We start from the raw sequence: 23,674 nt of genomic DNA on the forward strand, positions 1-23,674 counted from the left end.
ATAATTAAAAAAATACCACAAAGAAGCCCCAAATTACCATGATGGAGTTAACAGGTGAGCAACAAAAGTGTTTGCCTTCTAAGTTTTACTTAGTGGTAATACTTGAAATCATCAAGCTTTTAACATCTGTTATTGACATCTAAAACATTTTGATAGACATATACAACAAGTTTTACAAATTCATGTTTTCTAACCCAAATTTAATATGTGAACCTAATGGATTGATTTCCCTACAGCTTAGGCATTTACAAACATAATTCTGAGCTTCTGAGACAGTTTCCCTTCAGTTAATTATTACAGAAAGTGCTTTCTCAGAGCAAATTTATCCCCTGCCTGGCCTTTAAGATCATATTCACCATTTCTCAGATATTATATTTTATAATGCCAATTTAAGAATTTACAGGAAGAGACAGAAGAGTAGATGGCATGTCAAGGAAACATCTCTGAGGAAATTTCTTGAGGGAATTTTTCTAGATCAGTTACTTGCAGTTTGCCTGTATTTAGTGTTGTAAATAGGATTAGACGAAAGAGTTAGGGATTATGTGGGTAACAGTCTAGTTGGCAGAGAGACAAATTAATCACAGAAAAGCACCACAAACTGCACACTGGGCTCAATAGGTTCATGTTTGAACAGCTGCCCTGCATAACAAATTACCAGGATGCTCTTTAAATAATATTTAAAAAAAAAAAATTACCTTTCCTTTTCTTGGTGGTATTCTGATTTTTAAAAATTCATTTTACTAATTGTAGGTTTTTTTAGTATCTGTGACAAATAAAGTCATCAACATACACATACAGGTCAGGCTATGTTTGTGATGCAAAGTTAATATTTGTATATGAACATGGTCAGCAACTTAGAGAACTCCAACTATTCTGCTGACAAATTTAAATTAACAACAAGGAAATCTGTGCAATTACCTGGCATTTATAAATAAACACCATAAATATTAAATGCCTCTTGTAAGATGCTACAAAAGCATAATTTTAGTATGAATGGCTATGCTGCACCACTTTAGAGTAAGAACTGGCATAGGAAAAAAGTAGGTTAGGATTATTCTAAATTCTAGAATGTAAATGCAAATAGGATTTTATACTATTTATGTTATTGATGAATGGAAAGTGATACAGATGACATCTGACAAGAAGGTGGAATTAAGATAAAAACATGTTGCCTATATTTTTGTACTATTCTCAGCTTAATTTTTTTGTCTATAGAAAGGCTGTTAATAATCTCTGAAATAAGTCTTACTGAAATATGACTTTCTTAGAACAGCAAAAACAAAACATGCTATTAAACAATTGATGGACTATAATTTTTAAAATCAAATAATTTTTCCCCTCACTCAAAAGTAATTCTGTAAATATGCCTTTAGAAACATACCCTCTATGCTTCATACACTAAGTGTACTTTTTCTATTTTACAATTAGTGAGGAATTTGAGAGCTAGATGTCACCCTACTTCAGCTGTGTCAGATGCAAAAGTACTAGAATACTGGTGGAAATATTCAAAATGATCCCCAGAAACTAATCAACCTGGTGAAAGTGAGTGAATTTTACTTTTAGATCCTTTATTTATTTTAAAACTTTTCTTATTTACTTTTTACTTTTCTCATAATATTTGACTAAACAAAATACATTGAACAGGCTTTGAATAAGTCAGTTTTATACCTGTTTAAAAGACAAGCTGAGAGAAAAGTTCTTGCATGAGTAGTTTGACCAAAAGTTGAATATGAAAGGAAAAATATGCTTCATGTGAGTCTCTGTTAACTATATGAATATTTCCTTCAGCCTGTACATGAAAGCGAGCAGTAATCTGGATGAATTAATTCTGAAAGGTGAGGAAAATTTTTGAAGGGGTCAAAACATGAAAAGTATCAGAAAAAAAAAAACAAAACAACAAAGCAAAAACCCAATATAACTTACAAGCTATTAAAAAAAGAAAGTAACTCTCATTTACCTTAAATTTTCTGAACTGAATTCTGACTCCAAGAATTTCAGAAACTGCTCTCTTCCCACAGGGTCTTTCAAAGCTTCATCCATGCCAAATCCCCATCGTTTCACCCTCTGCTGTCCTGGCTCTTTGCTACAGAAGAAACAACAGAACCCGAAGTGACCAATACTTCACTATTCTAACAATGTTAGAATAATAATTTAGACCAAGTCCTAAAGTTCCATGTTTTTCTCACTTTTTAGACTGCTCACACCTGTGCAATATTCAGCAATGAGCAAACAGACTGTTAGTACTTACATAGGATGAAGGTAATACACAGAAAAAAAAAAGATTTCCAACTAGGAATATTATCATATTTTAAAAGCTGACATTTTATTTTCATCATACTAGAAGCCTGGAAACTGGAAACTGTAACATTTCACACAGATTTATTAATATATAGCACTTCCCATCTTACAAAACTGTAAAACTGGAAAGACCAAAAGGGTACTGCATTGCCCTTCTGCCTCAGTATTTTCCTGAAGTACCTCTGTCTGAAATCTTGACATTTCCAGAAAAGCATATTATACTCCCTTACTTACAAAGAAGAAATAAATTGTATACCTTGCCTCCAGTTCCCAGAAAGTAGTGTCATCTGATATCCAAGGGTTTGAGGGATCAGGGGGCACAAGAAAAGGATCATATTCCAAATACTGCTCTGTATAAGCTAATAGACTAGGAAAACAAAAGCATCAAACATTGTCAAGTCAGGAGGAGAAGAAACCTGATGAGGCTACCCCAGCTAACAAGTTACCTTGCATCAACCAAGCCATGGTAACTGTGTGTGCACACACTCAGAAGGCAGCTACAAGCTCAGGGTGAAATAGGTTTGCTCAAGCTGTTTGAAAGTGGACAACTGAAGAAGGACCATTGAAGAAGGAGGGGTGGCTCAGGTTTACCAAGAGTAGAAATAAAATAAGCTTCCCTAATACTTCCACATAGCTCCATTTAAGGTTCCTTTAGGCACTAATAAATTAGATCATACAACCTCTTCCGTGCACATTTGTTTTCATAAAGGAGCATGTTTTATATCCCTGTGGTTTTAATCAACAGTTTCCTTAAAATCAGTTCTAAAACACTGCATGTTACACAGATTATATTTATTGGTCCTGCAGCTGCTAGTACTCCTTTTAGTTTCTCTTAAATATAATTAATATTTTTATTATTTCCTAATCAAAGGACATTATTCCCAGCTTTATTTTTTCAAAAATAAATCAATTTTTTTCTTTTTCTTTTTATATTCAAGAATTGGTCTGACTCAGTTGCACACACTAAAAACTTTGCTTGTATTCTGGTAATTTACATCTCCCATTGTCCTTGTTTATGCTTGCTGTTTCCTTTGGCCTCATAATTTTTGTAAAATTATTGTAATTTTGTATTATTTTGGTTTTTCTTGTATTTTGTATTTTGTATTATTTTTGTATTCTTTTGTAAAATTATTTTCAATTCCTATTATATTTAGTGTACATTATATTTTTACTGTTCAGCAAACAAAAAATCATAATCTGCTATCTTTATAAATAAATATTTATATGCATTTGCATATATGTATACACACATACACATAAATAAGTAGACATATATGCACAAATGTTTATGAGAAGATAAAGAGCAATTTGTATTTGGCTTTATTTCCTTTACTAAGCCCCAAGCAACTCAATTTTCTGCAATGTTGGGCTTTTTGTTTTATTTGCTGTCTCGCCCCTTCCTGACAAATTTGGTCTTATTTGGAGATAGATTCCCACTCGTGTTACATCTCTGACCCAAACTGAGCCCAATCTCACTTTGTTCAAGCACTGACTGAGCTCCATACCAGCCAGTTCCCTTACTTCATCAGTGATTTTCCTTTTGAAATATCAAAACAATAACCCCAGACCTATTCCCATTTAGCCTCCCTGCCAGTGAAAGGTGAAACTTGTAATCACTTGGTCAGAGACTCTTTCAGTGACTCAGGTTTATCAGAAATTTATCATGGAATATCTGGAATATTTTTATCACTAAAAGAATTTCATACTTCTCCACTTAAAGTAAAGTCTCATCAGTTATTTGTATGACATCTGAGCTCTCATGTCTCTCTTTGAAGAGCTATTTGCTGTGAATAGCTCTTTGAAGCTATTTCACACTGCCATTTTTCCCAATAGTTATCAGTCTAATTGAAAAAAATAGAAAATGTGACAATATACGTACCTCTCTGCAACTTTTGACATTTTTAATCTATGTCTGTCTAATTGCATTTGCCAGTGCTTAATCTGCAAGAAAGGAAGGCAAAGAGTTTTATGAGTAATTTATTGCTTGACCCTATTTCTATAACTTTTTTATTAGGGCTGTAATTGAACATTAATTTATCCTAGGGCACAGAAGAGAAATATATCTGAATTAAAACAACATTTCACTGGTGTAGCTCTAAAATAAATGGAAGTTTCCATTAAAGGGAAAAGATCATGCAGAGACAAAAAATGTGTCCAATATAACATTTTCCCTAAAGGTTCATCAACAGAAATCCAATTAGCCTTTTTTTAGATTTTTGAGGAGAACTAATACTTCTTCAGACATTACCTTCTCCAGACTCTAACATCTCAGGCAAGATTAACAAAGTTGTAACAGTAGATAAATGTGCAAACCTATACATGCATACATGGAGTGGTAAGTATACCCCCAAGGCTCAAATCAGCATTGAAAGAAGAGCAAGCTGTCTACAGCTGAAGAGGCTAATGGGCTTAGCTATACAATGAATCCACTCACTGGCCTACTTCCCACTGCCTTTAGGTGTTTAATACATGATACAAAAAATTCAGGTTTTGTCTCATTAGTTTTGATGAAGTTACATGCCTAAATCCATATAGCTTGAGACAAAGATAAGGTTTATTAAGTGTTTGCAACAGCTCTTTTGAATAACTTCCCAGTTATAATAATTTTTGAGTTTACACCTAAAAAGTTATTTCCTAAAAAGTAAATTTAAAAGTACATTTTTGTAGTAATGTTCCAAACCTCTTGGTGTAGTTCATCTTCTGTGGGTGGCTTAGTCTCTGGCACTGGTGTGTGCGTAGGGCTGTGACTTCGAATGTCATTTTGTAAGCCATAGACAGACTATGCAAAAAAATATGAAACAATGATGGTTTCTTTCAGACAATGCTTTCTACACACATCCATAGTACATTGTGCTCAAGAAGTTAGCCAAGATCATCTTTATCTAAAGAAACTTCAATAACCCATGCACTCAGATAAAATTGTGCTTCTGCACTAGAGTGTAAAATAAAGACTCCCGAACTCCCACAATTCCATAAAACCACAACCGAGGATCTACTTTTATTAGGTCTCTATATTTGCATCATACTAAACATGGGGAATGACATTGAGAGATGGATGCTATTACAGTAAGTGGAGATGACTGTAGGTGGAGTATCCTGAGAGGTAGACTAACACACAGATTATTTGGATTACTTCCAAAATTGCAATTACTGTCTGGTAAATTACACTAATCTGGACCTTTCACTACCATAAAGAAGCCAAGCTAAAACTTTCTCTAAATCCATTTTCCTTTTTAAAGCATACCTGCTTACGGGTCAACATGCAAATGCACCTCAAAGGAAGTATTTTAAAGTGGGAGTCAGTCTACATGGTTATGGTGCAAAGGATTTAAAAGTGTTGAGCCAATCCATCTGTACATCCCTAGAGAAGTTACACTCTAATTACAACCTAATTTAGATAAAGCTCATTTCTTCCATCATTTCCAGTCATCCATTTGTAATACAGAGACAGAGACATCCTTTTCATGAAGACCAGGACAAGAACTGTTGTTAGAATTTACACTAAATTTTTAATTTTTTTTCCTTAATTACTGACAGAAACATTTTAATGTGCTTTATTCAATCTACTGAACAACATTAATAAAGTGTGCAAAAATTATTTTTTTCTTCAAAATCTCTTTGTATTTCTCCGAAATCTTATGTGATAGCATTCACTTAGCATTAGCAAATTTGTAAATACTATTTCAACTAAGAGCTTATGAAATATCAACATACATTTCATGCATTTGTTCCTTGCAGCTGTAAGAAAAAAGTGCTTTAAGAAATTATGGAAATTCATTCTATAAATTTTTTTCATCTCCTGCTTTGGATATAATAACCATACTTACCTTTCTTGTTTTATGTGGATTTCTCATTCTTGAAGATTTTTTTATATCCACTTCAGTAGTGTTTACACAGCCAGGCTATTAAAAGAAAGAGAAAGGAAAGCAAAAGGCTAAATCTGTGATGGAACTTCTCTGAGCTACTCCTCCTCTTCAGTGTGCAAGACTGAAAAATAAATTCCACACCATGAAATTGAAATAAAATAAATTGCCAAGATAATGGAAACCAGTCCACGTCCGCTTTGGTTTTGCCAAGAAAGCCATTCATTACATTCTAGCTATCCCTCTAAGGAGCATGGTTGACCCAATGAGACAAAATAAAGACAATTGTGAAATATTCACCTCAGCTGTGAACCTCAGGTTTGCTTCAGAAGCATTTGGTTTTGAGTTAATTTTTAAAGAGGATCATGTTTTAAAATGAAAAAAAAAAAAAAAAGTTTTCTTTCTTCAGAAAAGAAAGGAAAAAAACAAACCAAAACAACAAAACAGGCTTCTGCAGCCTAACCAGAAGACTGACAGCCTAAATAAAATTATTCTCAATACATCAGATTTGGGTTTCAGTGGTTCATTCTCACAACTCTGTGGCCTCCCAAAGCACAAAAAATATTCTAGTTTCTCCTAATTCATCTTCTTTTGACACTTCTCTGTAAGTACAAAATCTATGTGTTAATCTGGTATTTACCCATTGCTGGAAACAAATAAAAATAAGTATTTTGCTCTCAGGTGAGTTTTATCTATTGATTTTAGAGGGATTACATTTGACACTGAATGGAAACTACAGAATCTGCTCTCTAGTGGGAGCAGACTTTTACTGAAAGTAGGTTGGGTTTTTTTTTAATGGAAGTAGCTAGATATTTAATTTACTTGCCCAACAGCCAAATAAAAAAGCTGGACTTTTTATTGCTCTAATGATACAACCTCTATCTTATCACAATGGACAATGCTTGATATGACTGTGAATTTAATAAGACAAAATTTTAAACTTTTCTTGTATAGGCTAGGAATTTCTTAAATAGCTAAGAAAAATATAGCTTTCATTAAACAGAGCAATGTTACTTTGCCTCTGGAGAATTTTCTAAACAACAGACTGATTTTTTTTAAATACAGTATGTTGGTTTTTTTAATTAATAAATAAATAAGTTTATATTTTAAAGTAATAAATTAGTGTGCATTTGATCATATAACATTTGAAGTAGAAACAGTTCCTCATTGCTAATGATAAAAATAGACCATATTCTTAAGACTGCACCTGACACACTAGAATTGGGACGGTATCTTTTGTGCTTCTGAACAAAAATGTGATGTTTTGAACTCAGAAATAACTTGTAAATCTCAAAGAAAATGGTTGAAAAATACAAAGTTCTGCATGATAGTCAATTTAAAAGCAGAAAGCAATTTCCCAGTGCAGTATACTGAGATACAAAGTTTAAAAAAAAAACAAGTGCATATACTTTGGGATTACAGCAGCAGCTGGCAGTGAAGAAGGCAGGGGCTTTAACAACATCTACAGCCTTTGAATGTAACAATTTGAATAGCAGGCACACTTACATAAGGCACAAACTGTTATTTGTTCAGTTTTCAGTTATGGTTTGTTATGCTTTTAAGCATGCTTTGAAGTTGTGCTTTTAAGCATGTCCTAAAAATGGAGAGGGGAAAAAAAAAAAAAGCATAAACCTTATTTGAAGCCTCTTATTTTTGAAGATTTCAAGCCCACCAGAAGTAAATTGGTATGGACAGATCTTGCAACTTGCCTGGGTAACTTACATGCCAGAATTGTGCAGATTGATGCAAGGGGGATAAGAAATCCTGGGAGACTTTTAGAAACGAAACAAGGGCAAAGCTTTGCCGGTTGCAAAGAGGCCCGACCCAGTACCGACCTTCTACAGCACTTAGTGGATTCTTACTGACACCTGGCTGTTTAAAACCTCTCGCACTGAAGTGAAGTTGCCCAGGCAGGGGCATGCAGGAGAGGCTGTGTGGGGAGAAGCTGGACCAAGGTGGGACTGAAGAGAAGCTGACAGGAGAGCAGCCCCAGGAAGGCAGAGGCAAAGAAGCATCAGGAAACTTCAGTGCAAAAGGGGAGGTGGCTAAAGGGTGCATCAACTGCTCTGACAACCTGGGGTGACAATAGGAGCTAAAGACATATATCACTACCTCTATACAATAGCATTCTCATAATTTTATTTAAATTATATGACTGGAAGTACCTAATATAGTTTGGGACACAATTTATGTTTTCTTCTCAGCTGAAATATATTTATTAAATTATACTTGATATGAGATGGGTTTTCTTGTTTTTCTGATGCTGCCAAATTTCATCTGTAAATATTTAGGAATAAATATCAAACATCTTTTCAATTACAATAAACACAAAAAGCTGCATTATGTGGACACTTTGCTAAAATAACTCAGCCTTTGTGGGAAAACCTCTGCTGGACAACATTTAATTTTATTTGTATGCCCTCATTAACATAATAAGTATATGTTTGAATACAATTATATCCAGCTGTGTTTTCTTTTTGTGTTGTTTTTTTAACTGTACTACCATAGTTCAAATAGTGAGATGCCTGTCAGAGTGCTCTGCTGCAAGAATCCCATTTAGTGTGTGGTATATAATTTGCATACTAATACTGTAAATAGTTTTCAAATTGATTTCCTGGAAGTCTTGAGAAGTCTTCTATATGTGTAAATAGAGTGTTTATTTCTTTCAGGAGTAATGTTCTGTGTGAAAACAATTTCCCCCCAACACACACAGAGGAAAGCTTTGTGACCTTCTTGAAATTATCATACAGCAAGATCATAACCAGGGCAGAATCTGGTTCTCATCAATTTTTAAATATCTGTGTGAAAAACTGTCATACATTCACTAAGTTTTTTTCATCCATCTATTAGCATGTACTTATCTCAAAGTACAAATGTCCTTGTATTAATTTACATCAAAGGACAGGTCAGTCCAATCATGATAAATTGATAAGTTTATATAAATGGATAAATAAATAATGGACAGATAAATAATATAAAAAAAACCCACATATTTTTATTCACTACTTCAGTTATTGGATAACAATGTTAGTATGAATCCCAAGCAGCAGGACTTTCTACTGATGCTGTCTAGGAGGATGCATACCAGGATTCTGCTAAGAAACACAAAAGAATGAGGAGGAACCAGAACGTACATGCCTTGATCAGGCTATCAATGGCATTTGAAGCAACCATCTGAGAAGACGTTGAGTTAAAAAAAAAAATCCACTTGATATTAATGGTCTATCCCTGCAAACTGTGGCAACAATGAATATATTAATTAAGCTCTTCTAATAGTGCTAGAGTGTATTAATTTTAGGAAACCTGTAACAACTCTGTGGAAGAATTCATTATTTACATAATAAGGCATGCCTGAGCCATGGTACATTTCCATCCTAGCTGAGCAGAGTATGGAGTATTTATAGTCTGCTTGCTGTACAAAGTTGCACACTCCAAGTACCCTTTTTATTGCCTGGCCATATAGCCCAAATCAACATCTGTTAATGCCTTTTTGTATAAAAATCTCTTTGCTATGATGTAATTCTAGAAAGTGCAAAATACTCAATAGAGAGTAAATTAATATTTAAAATTAGGTCAGCTGAAGTTTTGATTTTTTTTTTCTTTCACAAAGAAGATGGCAATTTAACTGTGAATCTACTTAAGCCAAAATAACCAGAAGTTTTCGTGTATCTGAGACAAATATACCCCTGTATGTGGGAGGGAATAAGCTCATGCATTCCGATAGGCTGGGAACTGTCTGTCTGGATTGCTGCTCTGTAGGAAATGATCTGAAGGAGAAGCTGAACATGAGTCAGCAGTATCTCTTTGCAGCAATGCAGACAAACCACATACCCAGCTGCATGAGCAACAGCTTAGCCAGCAGGCAAAGTGTTTATTTCTTTCTACTCCACATCAAAAGGAAACTTCTGGAACACAAAGACTACTTTTGAGCCCCACAAACACATGAAATATATTTCAAATGGAAAATCCAGTGGAGGAATAGACTTTTTTATGCTTCAAAAGCGGAAAGATAACTGCTCCCTTTTGTGCCTACAGCGGGCCTTAGAGAGATAGACCTTTTCCAAAGGTGCACTCTGGAAGGACAGGAGACAGTAATCTGAAATTGCATTTAAGGAATTTCCAGTCAGCTGTAAAGAAATATACTTCACAATAAAAGTAAGAGAGACTGTGGAATGTCCATCCTTGGTGATTTTCAAAGCTTGTTTAACCCAAGTGCCTGGACAATCTTATTCACCTTAGAAGTCAGCACTGGTTTGACCAGGAAGTTGAACTAGAAGACCTCCAGAGGTCCCTCTCAGCCTACACTTCTGTGATGCAGCCTACTCTTCACAAGCTGCAGGGAGTGAAATTCAAATAATCCACTTTACAGAACACTCCAAACAAATATTCACATTGGTGTGAAATTCATCTCTCTGCCTTCCGCACCCAACAGCAGCAGAGTGGAAACAAGACTGGTATTTGCTTCCTTACTGCTGCCCCTGCCCTGCAGCAGCCCGTGGTATGCTCTTAATCCATACAAACAAACCCCAGATTGATTTAAGGAAATGTAATTTCACAGTCTCTTTAGCTAAAAATACATAGGTGCTATTTAAAATAATTACCTCATTTCAATATGCACACCCATAAATTCAGAGTTCATTAAGGCAGTAAATATTTAGGTAGATTGATTCACATACCTTATGTACTTTCATTGCATTTCAGTGTCAATATACTGTGAAATAGATATTTTTATTTGTTTTGCAGGCATGGGGTAACTTGTTAAGCATAATTGCAAAATACTAAATTTTAAGATTTCCAGGATTTCAGAATTTAAAAGACTTTAAATTTAAATTATGGCCCTGGGTACAAAAAATGACAGATTGTCTCTCTCACTAGAAAAGATAAAAGTCAGACATACAAACATAAAGAAAAAGCAGAGATTTAAATCTTTCTTTTACATCATATGAAATAGGTTATCACAAAAGAGTAAGCTTAAAATTTGAAATTTTCTGAGTGTCAAATGTTAGAGTTGGATTCTGCAACATCTATTCTGCTATTTCTGTCATTGCTGCTATTCCTGTCATTTTTCTAGGAGTCTTCTAACCCTCAACAGTAACTATTCATATCACTTTCTAAAGTAGATAAAAGAAGATAATTACGCAGTGAGTGATAAGCAGAACAGTAGAGTTCATTTTTATTTGTAGGCTTTCTATTCCAGTTTACTTGTGCAGCTATCTGGACAGTGAATAATTAAAAATCAAGGTGAGAAGATGATAAAAAAGAAATGGAAAATTACAAAATAAAGGAATGAGGGGAAAATATCAGTGGCACTCAGCTGAAAAAAAATCGAGAGTTACTAGATGGAAAAATACCCAGTTTGACTCTGGTAATGTGGGAAAGACTGTTTTTTCCCATACATAGTCTAGCATCAAAGGAAAAATTAAAATCCTATATTGAGTAAGTTGTCAGTAATGGCTAAAATTGAGGCTCTCATAAAGAAAAACACAGGCTACATTCTCCTGCACTGCACCAATTTTTCATTTCACTGAGATGGAAGTTATTCGAGTGTGCAGAACCCACTACTGCTTACAAGGAAAAACTGAGGTTTAGGTAATGATTATCACTGTATTCTGGGATTTTACCTCATTTTACACACTTCAGGGTCAACAAATAAAGAGGCTTTTTCAGTGGAAGAACTGCACTATTAAAAACTTCACTGATGCAATAGAAAATCTCAGAAGAACATTCCAAATATACTGAGTACAAGTGGTCAGGTCTTTTAATAGGATTTGGGAAAATGGCTGTTATCTTAAGCCCCAGTCAAAGGACAGCAAAATTTCAAATTTAAATAAAAATTTCAGAAAATGTGCTTTCTTAAAATGTAGCTCACTTTATAATTACAGATCAATGAACCTCAACTAAGTGATGAAAAAAATAAACCCAGGAGCCATATCTGCCAGAACCTGCAAATCCATGGGACTATGCACTGATAGTGCTGCTAGGGGAGATCTCACCAACATCTGTTACAGCACCCAAGGCAGCAAAAACAAACCAGTGATCACAGGGACTGGGCTGCAGGAACCACTTCCTTTTAGTTAGAAAAATATACTGTTACTTAAAACTGTAGAACCTAATCATGGGGTTAATTCACAATCAGCTAGGTGTACCTAATCTGAAACACTCTTATGAACTGTATGATCCTCCCTAAAAGTGTATGTTTTAATTACTATTTCCATTTGGTTCAGCAGTTCTGTGAAAATAATTCTGAGAAATCAAGTGTGTGAGCACTAGGTGTTGACAACACCTCTAGTAACAAGATCCCAGTAAATCAGCAGATGTCTGAAGAAAGAGTGAAAATATTATTCTGAGTTCAAGTATTATGAGAGAAGTGGTGGATTTTTTTTTTTTCATTACGCAGCATAATCTCATAACTACGAACTCTAAACTAAATTGGATGGGTCTAGCTACTTAATGATTGTATTATATAATGTTATAGTACTTAGAGTTTCATACACACATATAGTAGTGTAAAATATGAAATTATATTATTATATACTACTTGTAGTAGTACCACAGTCCAAGCTTCTGAACAATTAATTTTAGCACAACTATCTCTCTGAAAACATGCCCTTTTGATTCAGCTGTGTGACTGACAAACAAGCAGTGTGACTGGACTTCCAACATCTGCTGTTAAATCACAGTGCTTTTGGGGAGGTCACACTTGCATTATAGTTCTAATGAGAAGCAAACACAGAGACTAATATTTGGAATAAAATCCGACAGCCATGGTAACCACAAATGTAAATTTTAATATGTAAGTTTCATGACTACTTTGGAAAGAAATAGTCATTCCTATCAAGACTTCACCTCTCTACAACTCCAGACCAAACTTCTAAAATTAGCTCACGATGCTACTAGCTTTTCCTACAGACTCATGTCTGTTAGAAATTACCTCCTCTCAGAAGTACAGCTATATCTTTCAATTACCAGCTACAAAACACAATTTTTAGGAAGCAAATCCCAAGATTGTTCTCACGTATAGATTTTCTTCAAGCATGATTCATATTTTATTTCTAGATGCCTCATAAATTTGCCAGATAATAGGGGCAAAGTTATTAAAACCTGCTTGTTCTACTGACTCATTAAATATTTTCAATATCTACAGTCTTTTCATTATGTATGCATTATGCTTCTAAATACTACCTTTTTTGGAACTCAGAACAGGGTAAATAATTGCAATGTATGGATTCAGTGTGACACTGAAGTAAGTGAATACAACTTGGAACTGGACTTGCATAGAATAATCTTAAATTTGTTCATATTCCTTAATACAAATCTATTTTAAAAATATGCAATACATCTGTCAATATGCTGCAAATATACCGAAAATAGTGATCTACAGTCAAGTGGGATTATGGAAAGAAATTAGTTGTACACAGCTTAACTGCTAAAACCAGCTATCAGCTGATAATAATGTAAAACCTACTGGCTTTAATTAAGTAAATAAAAGCTTCTCATTTTTTACTATTCGTTTATTGGACTGATATTTCAGGACACAGAATGTTCAATGTAAAATCTTATTGAGCTTCTTCCTTCAAAGGAAAGGATTGTCTTAATTCATAAGAATTAATAAAACTTTCACTAGGATTAAGTGTTCTCTTCCATAGAAGGTTTTAGTAGAGAATTATACAGATAGCATAGAATGAATTTAAATGCTCAATACTTGTCCTCAATAGCTAATTTCATTTTGACTTATTAAAGAACAGATATAAATAATAAAAAGTTACAGACATTTTTTAAACTAAAATGACTGAGCAATAAACCTTATTGTATCATACACTAGAAATATAGTGATAGAGAAATAATTTTGAACCCATGCATAAGTTAAACATACGGTAGAGAGACCCAAATGGAGGACAGGAAACTTGCCATTGGACCAATTAGTAAAATCAATACATCCTTTATTCAAGGATTGATTTGGAGATCACTGACTACTACCAAAACAACAGTAATTCCACTGTTGTTCTGCAACGGACCTAACCAAAACACAGAAGGGTGTGCAATTAATGGATAAAAGTTCAACTGTGAGCTCTTTCTCTTTTTCGGACAAGACAAATGAAGTTCAAACACCATCAGATAAAGGAGAGACATTTGATATATCAGTTTGATCAAACTTTAATTATGTTTGCAGACAGGTAAAACTCAGATGATTATCAAACTAAGAGATATGAAGTCTCATTTAGAATAGACTTTAAGACCACTTAAAATTTCAAAGATTTTTAGCATCTTTCTAAAATAAAGAAGCCTACACTGCACCAATTTCCACTTTATACTTATTTGTCTTCTCAAACTAGAGTTCAGATCTTTTCCCTGGGTAGAATGAGACATATGAGGAATTCCACTGGCTGTACTAACAGAAGACCTGTTTGAAACAGGAGAGAGACACAGAGAAATTTTCAAGGAATGTAATACCAATAAATGAAACCATAAAATGTATCCATAGGAGATAGAACATCTTGAACCATGACAGTGATCCTCCAGTTCTCACATACTTGGTTGTTTAAGGTCAGATGTTGTTGAAAGCTGAGCTTTCACCTTAAGAGAACAAGATTTGACCTTTTTTTTTTTAAACATTAGTCTGCATGTCACAGAACTACATATTATGCAAAATGCATAAGAAAAGGATGTTAAAATTTAACTCTTGAGACAAGTTATATGACATTAAACAAGAAGCTGTACCCAAGAAAATACTCCTGCATTGAAGTTCAATGCTTAATTATTTTTGCAAGCTGATTTAATTTCTAATTAGTTTTAATTTATGATATACCATTTCAGGTTTGTAGTGACTGGTTTTTGGAACCAGAAATTGCTGCACAGAAATTAGATCCATTGTATTTATTCAAGTGGTGTTTCAGTAGTATTAATGTTACTTAAGGCTGTATTAAAATGATTTTTGTGTATGTGAAGATTCCAGTATTTGCGACACTATTGCACAAGGAAACTTGTTAAATTTATCTGTTTTCTTGCCCCTTTGCTAAATACTTAGAGTCATTATTGCTTTCTCAATATTTTTTTTTACCCCAAAAGACAGGAAACTGCTGGTTTACAGATTCCATACAGAAGAAATTTAGGTTACTCACTTGAAAAAAAGTGGCAACAGAAAAGTCTAACACATGTCTAAAAAAGTAGATGGCAAATACAGGTGACATTTAGGAATTGATTATATGTCTTTTGACTTATAAGAAGATCTTTGACAAAATGCTTTGGATTAAAGCAGAAAATTTAATTCCCGCAGATAAAAGATCAAAGTATAAACATTGCACTTATAAAAAAAATTCCTTATACTTACTTCTTCAGGTTACTTTCCTAGTTTCACACAGAACTGGGTATTATTCAAAACCATATTGTCATATCATTTTTCTTGGTATCCTTCCACCATCTCATTAATTAACTATTTCACAGCTTGTTACCTCTCAATTTTAACTTCCAAAAATTTGTTTTGTTGCACTCTTGCAAGAAACTTGGCTTCTTTTTCCCCATCTGCCCCACCTTTACTCAAGTATTAGACTAAATAAAAATGCTAAATAATGTGAGTACAAAATCTTCTACAAAGATCTTAGCAGGCCTGCTAGAGGGCTTATAAATATGTGCCTCAACTACACACAAGTATGGATCATAAATATTATAACCATTTTTTGAAATTAAAGCATTGTACAAGGCTTTGTTTCATTACCAGAAGGGCGATTATCTGAGAATGACAATTCCTGGTTTGGCTGCATTCCCTGTCTGCTGTAGAGGTAACTCCCTTGTGAGGATATATGATCAAAGAGGTGCAAAAGAAGACATGAAAATTATATGTATATATATCATTAGAGAAGTTGGTTGGCATGATTCGCATTTGCTTTCTGAAGACATTTATAAATTTTCTGAAAATATTATGAAAAAGCAGAGATAAGTGTTCTCTGGCTAAACAAGTGACTGGCCCAGAAAAGTCTAGCACTGAGTGTGAAATGCAGGCATGCACCATCTTATCCAAAGTAAATTCACTGTTTTGACAATTCTCTGAGGCTGATCTTGAAGGACAGGATGAAATAATTATTAAAATACAGAAGAACATACTGCCTGGCCCACAGCTCCTGGTAGTGTTACCTGCCAGGTCAGAAGTCAAGGGTCATATTCAGACCACATAAAATACAATTAAAAAAATAAACATAGGAAATTAAATTGATGAACATAGAGTCTCATAAAAAGAGAGAGAAGCAAAAGATGTGAGATGTGTGACAAAGTTTAAGGTATTCGAAGAACACTGTTTTCCTACTTTGGTGCTAGGAAGCAATGGCAAGGAACACACAAACCCAGACATACTCACCCCAGGTACTTCACTGTCATGTATTAAATCACACTTTTTTTTTTTTTTTTTTTTTTTTTTTTTTTTTTTTTTTTCATAAAAATCATAGAATCATCTAGGTTGGAATAGACCTTGAAGGTCATTAAGTCTGACCTTTATCAATACTTTATATCCATGTTTTCCCAAAGAACCAAAATAATCACCATAATCCAGCAAACCAGTAACAGCAATGGGAATAGAAGTACTGTGGATTGGGTTTAACCAAGTTATAAATGGCAGAATGAAAGAACTGGCTCACACTGACTCATGCTCATGCTTTATCAAATCACACTGTGACTAAACCACAGCCAGTGTTTAAACTTTGGAGAGGAACACAGGCCAATACAGTATTCTAGCACATCTGTTGCGTATTTCTCATCTTCATTTTAAAATCAGCTGCACAGAAACCTGCTAAATGGGACTGTAATACAACCAACACAGACTGATGGAAAAGGTCAGAGAGGCATTGGAAAAAATGAAATGCTTTTTTAAGTTTTTACAGTTACAAAGTATATAAGTGACTTTCAAAGAAAAGGATACTTCCCCCATTATCTTCTGAATTAATCTGAATTTTAGCAAGTATCCAAAAGGCCTTTTTTATTGCATAAATGTATCACTCAGGAAGAAAAGTGAATAATTTGTAGCAGCAAGAGATCAGCCATTTTGCTTGTTACCTAAAAGAATTAATTTTAGAGCAAGCCACAGCTACTTTGCTCTGACTGTATTTAGTGTGTGTTTGAGAATGTTTTAGAGGATTTACTGCTTTAGTACCTGTTTGTCCCTTTTTAACAAGTATAAGATTATGGAGTTTAAAATGAGATAATAATTCAGGAAAGATGAAACAAGTTCTCTTTCAAAGGCTTTAATAAGGAGCATGACATTTCTTTTTGAACAAAAGCAGTTTCTCATTTTCTTTCTCCTGGAAGTAACTCACTTCCCCAATTTAGCTTGATTTGTTATTGTTTCTGACTAACACCTTAATCCTCCTAAACAATTTTTGCTTGTTTCCACAGTCTGTTATCAATAGAAGTTTCAAAATTATGAAAATAATATACTTTCTAGGCAGGTGAAAAGAAGAGAAAGATTTTTAAGATATGTTTACTCTGCTATCAAAAAGAAAAATGCATCACTATATATGAATAATACTAATCTCAGACCTATGACAGATACTGGCTCTACCTTAGAAATAACAGCATGGACTTTATCCTTGGCCTGCTGCTCAGGATTGCAAGGGAGTTTATATAGCTCTCCATGACACAAATTTACATGGTTTTTCTATGGCTGGTATCTGAACTAGTAAAATTAAAACTTGTTTGGGAATGTCTCTGCAGGCTGCAGTTATCTACAGCTGAAGCTCAGCCATATTCTTTTTAACTGCAAGCTAAGATCTTTCTATATAAAGCAGAAATTGGGATTTACAGAAATGACCAAGATTGCACTGCACATACCCTGAAATACACATAACAACCCCCAGTCTCCCCCTCAAAAAAAACCAAAAAAAAAAAAAAAAAAAAAAAAAAACCCAAAAAAAAAAAAAAAGAACAAAAAGAACAAAAAAAAAAAAAAAAACCAAAAAAAAAAACAAAAAAAAACCCACACCCTCACAGGGACACAGAGATTAAATAAACATCAGAATGGAAACTAAACAGTGAGAGTACAGCTGTTCTCTTAACTGTCTCTCAGAAGAAAATTTAAGAATATATGTTTATTTGAATAAACCTTTCCAAATCCAATTTCTCTGGCTTATCTCCAAGTATCATCTCAGTATGAAGACCTAGGAAAAATTATGGGCCAGCCAATCAAAAGTAACAGTCATAATGACTTTCAAGAATTTGTCTGTCCCTCAGACTGTAGCATAAATCTTCTAGAACTTCTGTAATCACCTGCAGGGTTGTGTTTGACTTGGCACCTATGAAACAGTGGTGTTTTTTGTGGCAAATCCTCTTTACATGTCAAACCTTGGTTCATTTACTTTATTTTAAACCTATGAGTCACAGTGACATTTCTGATACCTAATCATCCTCTTTTTCTGCATCAGCATTCTCCTGGCTTCACTGCCATACAGCTGTTCTCATGTCTCCCATTCCTGTAGTGCACTGCTGCACTGTCCTTTAGGAATGATGGCTTGCTTCTCTCTTCTGCTCCTTTCACCAACTTAAAGTTGAAATCCAATGCAAATGTAATATTCATAGTTTATATTTTACATGTAAATCTTCTGTATCAGTACTGTAGCTAAGTAGGTAACATAGCAACAAAGCAACTAAGGACCAGGATGCCTGCAGGAAAACCCTGAAAAAATATTTATTTACTCACCTTCAACCAACCAACCAACAATAATGAAACATTTGATCCTCAAAACTCATTTTCAGTAAAAAAAAACTACATTGGGGTGGATTTCGAACTATGTTGTCACTGCACCTAGCTTCTGAACTTTTATCAAAAGATGAAACACTGTAAATAAAAATAAGCATTATACACAGATTCTCATCCAAACATTATCTTAAAAAATGTTTTTAAAAATTTAGCTCTCCAGAGTTGCAGAAAGATGTCTGTAAGTTTTTGGGAGGCCTTCAGGAGGCTTGAAAATCCATTACAAATTGTAACTAGCTCTAGAATCACACTCCTCTTTTCAGTCTTTTTGTGGTTTATCTTTTGTTCTTTTCAAAAGAAGCTTCTGGATGTTACTGTGACAGTAAATTCATAATGGTGTTTTCAAAAATATTATTTCACTGTCTCTTGAGAGGAGCAGTTTAGCCAAAGTATGAACCTCTCCATTCATCTATGTATATCTTCTAATGCCAGAAGCCTACATTGCTGACTGTAAGCCAGTCTTTGCCTCTGATATTTCCTAGGCATGTTTACAGCCAGATTAAAAACATCTGCTGGACAAGGCAGATTTATCCACAGTTCAGCCAAAGCTCTTAATCAGATTCAATTTCCTCTTGTCCTTGTCCCGTTTACTCTCTTGAAGCTTCAACAATTCATCTCTTCCAAACCTGAAAATAACATCTCATTCTCAGATTCAAAACCTTTAGATCCATTTCTGCAGCAAATATAAAAGCTCTCTGCACCTTCACAGATACTTTCTGTTTATTCCCTATGTAGCTCCAATCTACATCAGGTGGAAAACTGCTTTCTGTTGTCCTTCCTTGTTTTATGTCAGTGATTAGACAATAATGTCCCAGTTTTTTTGAATCTATTTCCTGTGGTTGGAATCTTTCACATCAAGTTATTTTCGCTACCTGACATGCTAAATCTTACCTAAAAATCCATTTCTTCTATGACTGCTGCAGTTCCAGAGTCACAAATGTAAGCTGACCATGGTCAAATTTATTATTTTTTATTTAAACTTTCTCATTGCATTCTACTCTTCCACATGTGTCATCATCTAATTTTACTTCCTCACAAAAAGTAGCTTTCCTCAGTGTCGGAGCAAAAGATGTAGTTCATATATGATTTCATTGGTAATTATACCAAACTGCATAAACAGAAAAGGAAAGCTTAACTCTAGGTAAGGGAAACCAATATTGCTCTGTAGTAAACAAAAAAAAAAAAAAAAAACAAAAAAAAAAAAAAAAAAAAAAAAAAACCAAAAAAAAAAAGTACAGTTTAATTGGAATTATTATAAGAATTGACATTCTTTTTCACAATTTTAGCACTAAAATATAGTTGAGTATGTAAGAAAATTTCTTTTTTAAAGTTTTGTTTCAGATGGACTTTGACAAAGAACTCAGACAAATCTTGTTTATACAGTGATTCCCACAGCTCAAAGCTGTGCATATCCTTTATGCACTTCAAAAATAGCTTGGAAACATAACTAGAGTGAAGTTAAAAGGCTTAGCGAGCAAAAAAGCAGACTAAAAAAGAAAAATAGTCAGACTTATTTTAAGGGTATTTTTAGTTATGCTGATAATTTTGGTTGTGTGACTCATACCCCAGGAAACCTTTGAGACGATAATAGTCAAAGACAGGTACCTTCTGATTCAAGAAACCAGGCACAACACATCTATTCACTAAAAATCATGAACTGGATGCACACACATCTGAAGTCTACATCAGATTCATATAAACTATATCTATATCAGATTCATATAAACTCTAGATCCTTAAAAGAGGGAGGTAAGCCCCAACCCCTCACCCTACTGCTGTTTTACTTGTGCCCAGGCTACCCCAAAGCTCCAGAGAAGGTGACATTTATCAGCAGCCCTGCTCACAGACCCAATGGCCCCACCAGTACTCACCACCGGACGGTGCACATCCCAAAATGCTCTCTCCTGACTGTCAAGAATCTTCCTCTCTATCTTGTCTCTCTTCTTGTCAACTCTGTCAATGTCATAGGTCATTTAAAAGAAACAGTGTTGAGGACAGTATTTTTAAACATAAAATGTGTCCAGCCACTTCCCCACCCCTTCAAAAATCATGCTTATATCCAAAGGAACTTACTTTGCTTGTGCTTCAGCTTGCATAAAAATAAACTCCCACTTCCGAGCAAAAGCTCGCTGTAGCCTGGCCAAACTCTCCTGAAAATACATCACAATTTTAGTGGGTTAGGTTGCAAGTTATTTACTCTTTAATAGGTTCTGGCTTTATCTTTCTCTCCTCTCCTCACCTCCCCTCACCAAGATGTAGTACAAATCATGATATTTGTGTCAGTGTAAATGGACCTTATTTATCTGATACAAAGTTTTTTCTTGACACCAAATGAGATGGAATACTTTTGAATGCCTCAACTATTTTAGTTTTGAAACTCTGATAAAAAGGGTAGATGCATCCTTCAGCAGAACACAGGATTTCTGAAACATTTTTATATATTGCATGCTATCTTAGCAATTTTGAAATAGTCAAAGAAACATCCTTGTTTTGAAAGTATGTAATAATGAAAGATAACAGCAGTTATCTCCATACCGGATGATCCACATGACAATTCCTCATCAGTCATCTATGCAAATGGTTTCCACTGTACAGTGTTGGCTGCCATTTTTGGTAGTATAGCCAAACCCCCACAGCTATCCTCATTTTTAAAAATGCTGTATAGTTCTTCAATATTGTACAGGAAATGTATCTATCCTACAGTCTACTACTAATAACAGGAAGAAAATTTATAAAATCATTGCAAAATTCTTTCTTCCATTGATGATGGAACATTTTCACTGTCTCCAACAGAGCTTTCTAAATCTCTTCCCAGCTTTAACAGCAGCAGTATGTAGTCTTCTTAACAAAAGTGTTGTTTTTACTGTATTTCTATGCATTGCAGACTTATTTCTGTATTTCTGTATTTCTGTGCCATACTCACTGAAAATGAAGACTACAGAAAGAGAAGAGCAGACTTTCTAGAGATGTTGTCAATACCAGAAAATACCAGAAAAGGCTCTCATGGATTGTACATTGAAGGGGAGTTTTCTAAGGCATGTGAGTATAAAATTATGCATGCCCCATAGTGTGGTACACTGAAAAACAAGCTTGTGCCAAAAGAAGCAATACAGTGTGTCAGCATGGTGCTGTGGCTGGAGTATGTGGTGTGTTGAGAGGCCTGGCTGACTATCCTGCTATCAGGTCACAGCAGCACAGCTGGACAGCTTTCAGCACAGAGACAGGGCTGTTTGTGAATTTTATGTTGACAGGTTCACAAAAAATTCAGGAACCTTTTGGGGGTAGAGTTGGAATTTGAGACATCTCTCTCCTTATCGAATGCCATCCTCATCAGCTAATCCAACTCCCTCTTTTTCAAGCTCTTCCTGGCCCCAATTATCTTACCTTGCTCGAGGCATAGCACAACTGTCAGGGAGTAGGAATGCCTCTAGTCTACTCCTCTTTGCCTCTCATCTAGCTGATGGGAAAAGGCTCAAGTGTCAGCATCACTTATAAAGAATAAGATTTACATTCCTACATTTATCAAGAGCTTTTGGAAATGTTGTCAGGGATCCTTTGTTCAAACCTTAAATGATGTAGAGAACAACTGCTTCCAAACACTCATGGTGTAGCTGGGATTTGTGAAGTTATTTGTGATCCTGGCATAGGGATCTGAGCAGAATAAGATTAGAGATGGACTGTAATCTTAACATTTGTCCAGCTAGCCTTCATTATCATCTCTCAAATGCCATTTAAGACTACTGAGCAGTGTTAGACCCACAAGCTGGAAGAACTGGATAACTAATAGATTTTCACACATAATGCCCATAGTTCTCATGATTCACATTATTTCACAGGCTCATCAGGCCCAGCAGAGAAATTTACTTTTTGCCAGGTACTTACAGCTTCATAGTCTGCTAGTTCTAGCCTTGCTTTATTTTGCATTGTCCGCTTGCAGAGGTAAACAGCTGGAACAGAATAAAATAAACAGAATTTGCTACAATCTCACAAACATGGCAAATCAGAAATAAAAGCTTCATGTCTGGTTTAAAGATAGCTTTTTTTGGTTTGATTTCTCCCTTTGTTCTTCTTGAAAGCTTTAAATATGGGATCAAGGCTACCAAGATTGTAACTGAAATGATGGATCAGATACAAAGGCTCATTAAATAATAATAAAATCTGTTTTATGCAACAGACATCATGTGCAAAATTCATGAGGTATTTGAGGTCAGGGTTTTTTAATGGCCAGGGAACTAGCACATTAAAGAAAAATGGCAAAGACATTTTTCAAACTGTCTGTGCATAAATCACAATGAATAAGAGTTTTATCAGGAGCCATATTAGTCAAACAGGATTGTAAGAACATGAGCACATGGTTTTATTTATTTTGACTCTGTATTTAGAAAACACAAACTTTGAACCTAAGAAGATTTTAGCTAAAAATAATTCTAGATAAAATTCATGTCTCAATGTCTCATACACATTATTCTGCTATAACTAATACTTAAACTGGAAAATGATGTGAGACCAAAAAATGAAAAAAAGAAAGTGTTATCTGTTACATATGAGAAAAAATATTCTTTCATTTATTTTCTAAATCAAAAAAATCCTTCAGAAGACCTGTCCTTCCTCTACTTCATTCAGACAGAGCAGAATCTTTGGTAATAAAATGCTGAAGTACACTTTCAATAAACTTTATTTAGCAGCAAATACGTTCCAAACAACTCTGAATATTTTACAGATTCCCCCACCAGTGAGACAATGAGTGCAGCACAATTCCTAACTGCAATATTTACCC

General features: G+C 34.5%; 1 protein-coding gene across 10 annotated transcripts in view; it reads right to left on the bottom strand.

Annotated features, from left to right (window-relative positions):
* The window catches only part of RGS7 (regulator of G protein signaling 7), a 239,595-nt gene that overhangs the window by 38,149 nt on the left and 177,772 nt on the right, over positions 1-23,674 (bottom strand). For all 10 annotated transcript variants that reach the window (XR_008436147.1, XR_008436148.1, XM_053972664.1 and 7 more), the window contains exons 7-14: positions 22,780-22,844; positions 20,971-21,047; positions 20,769-20,850; positions 6,126-6,200; positions 4,979-5,077; positions 4,178-4,239; positions 2,555-2,665; positions 1,958-2,083 (exon numbers count right to left, since the gene is read on the bottom strand). Coding sequence is in view for 8 of the 10 variants with exons in the window: in XM_053972664.1 (XP_053828639.1) it covers positions 1,958-2,083; positions 2,555-2,665; positions 4,178-4,239; positions 4,979-5,077; positions 6,126-6,200; positions 20,769-20,850; positions 20,971-21,047; positions 22,780-22,844 (697 nt within the window). In the remaining 2 variants the exon portion in view is untranslated. The remainder of the gene's footprint in view (positions 1-1,957; positions 2,084-2,554; positions 2,666-4,177; positions 4,240-4,978; positions 5,078-6,125; positions 6,201-20,768; positions 20,851-20,970; positions 21,048-22,779; positions 22,845-23,674) is intronic.

This window comes from Vidua macroura, chromosome 3, assembly GCF_024509145.1.
Source record: "Vidua macroura isolate BioBank_ID:100142 chromosome 3, ASM2450914v1, whole genome shotgun sequence".
In the NCBI taxonomy this organism is placed as follows: Eukaryota; Metazoa; Chordata; class Aves; order Passeriformes; family Viduidae; genus Vidua; species Vidua macroura.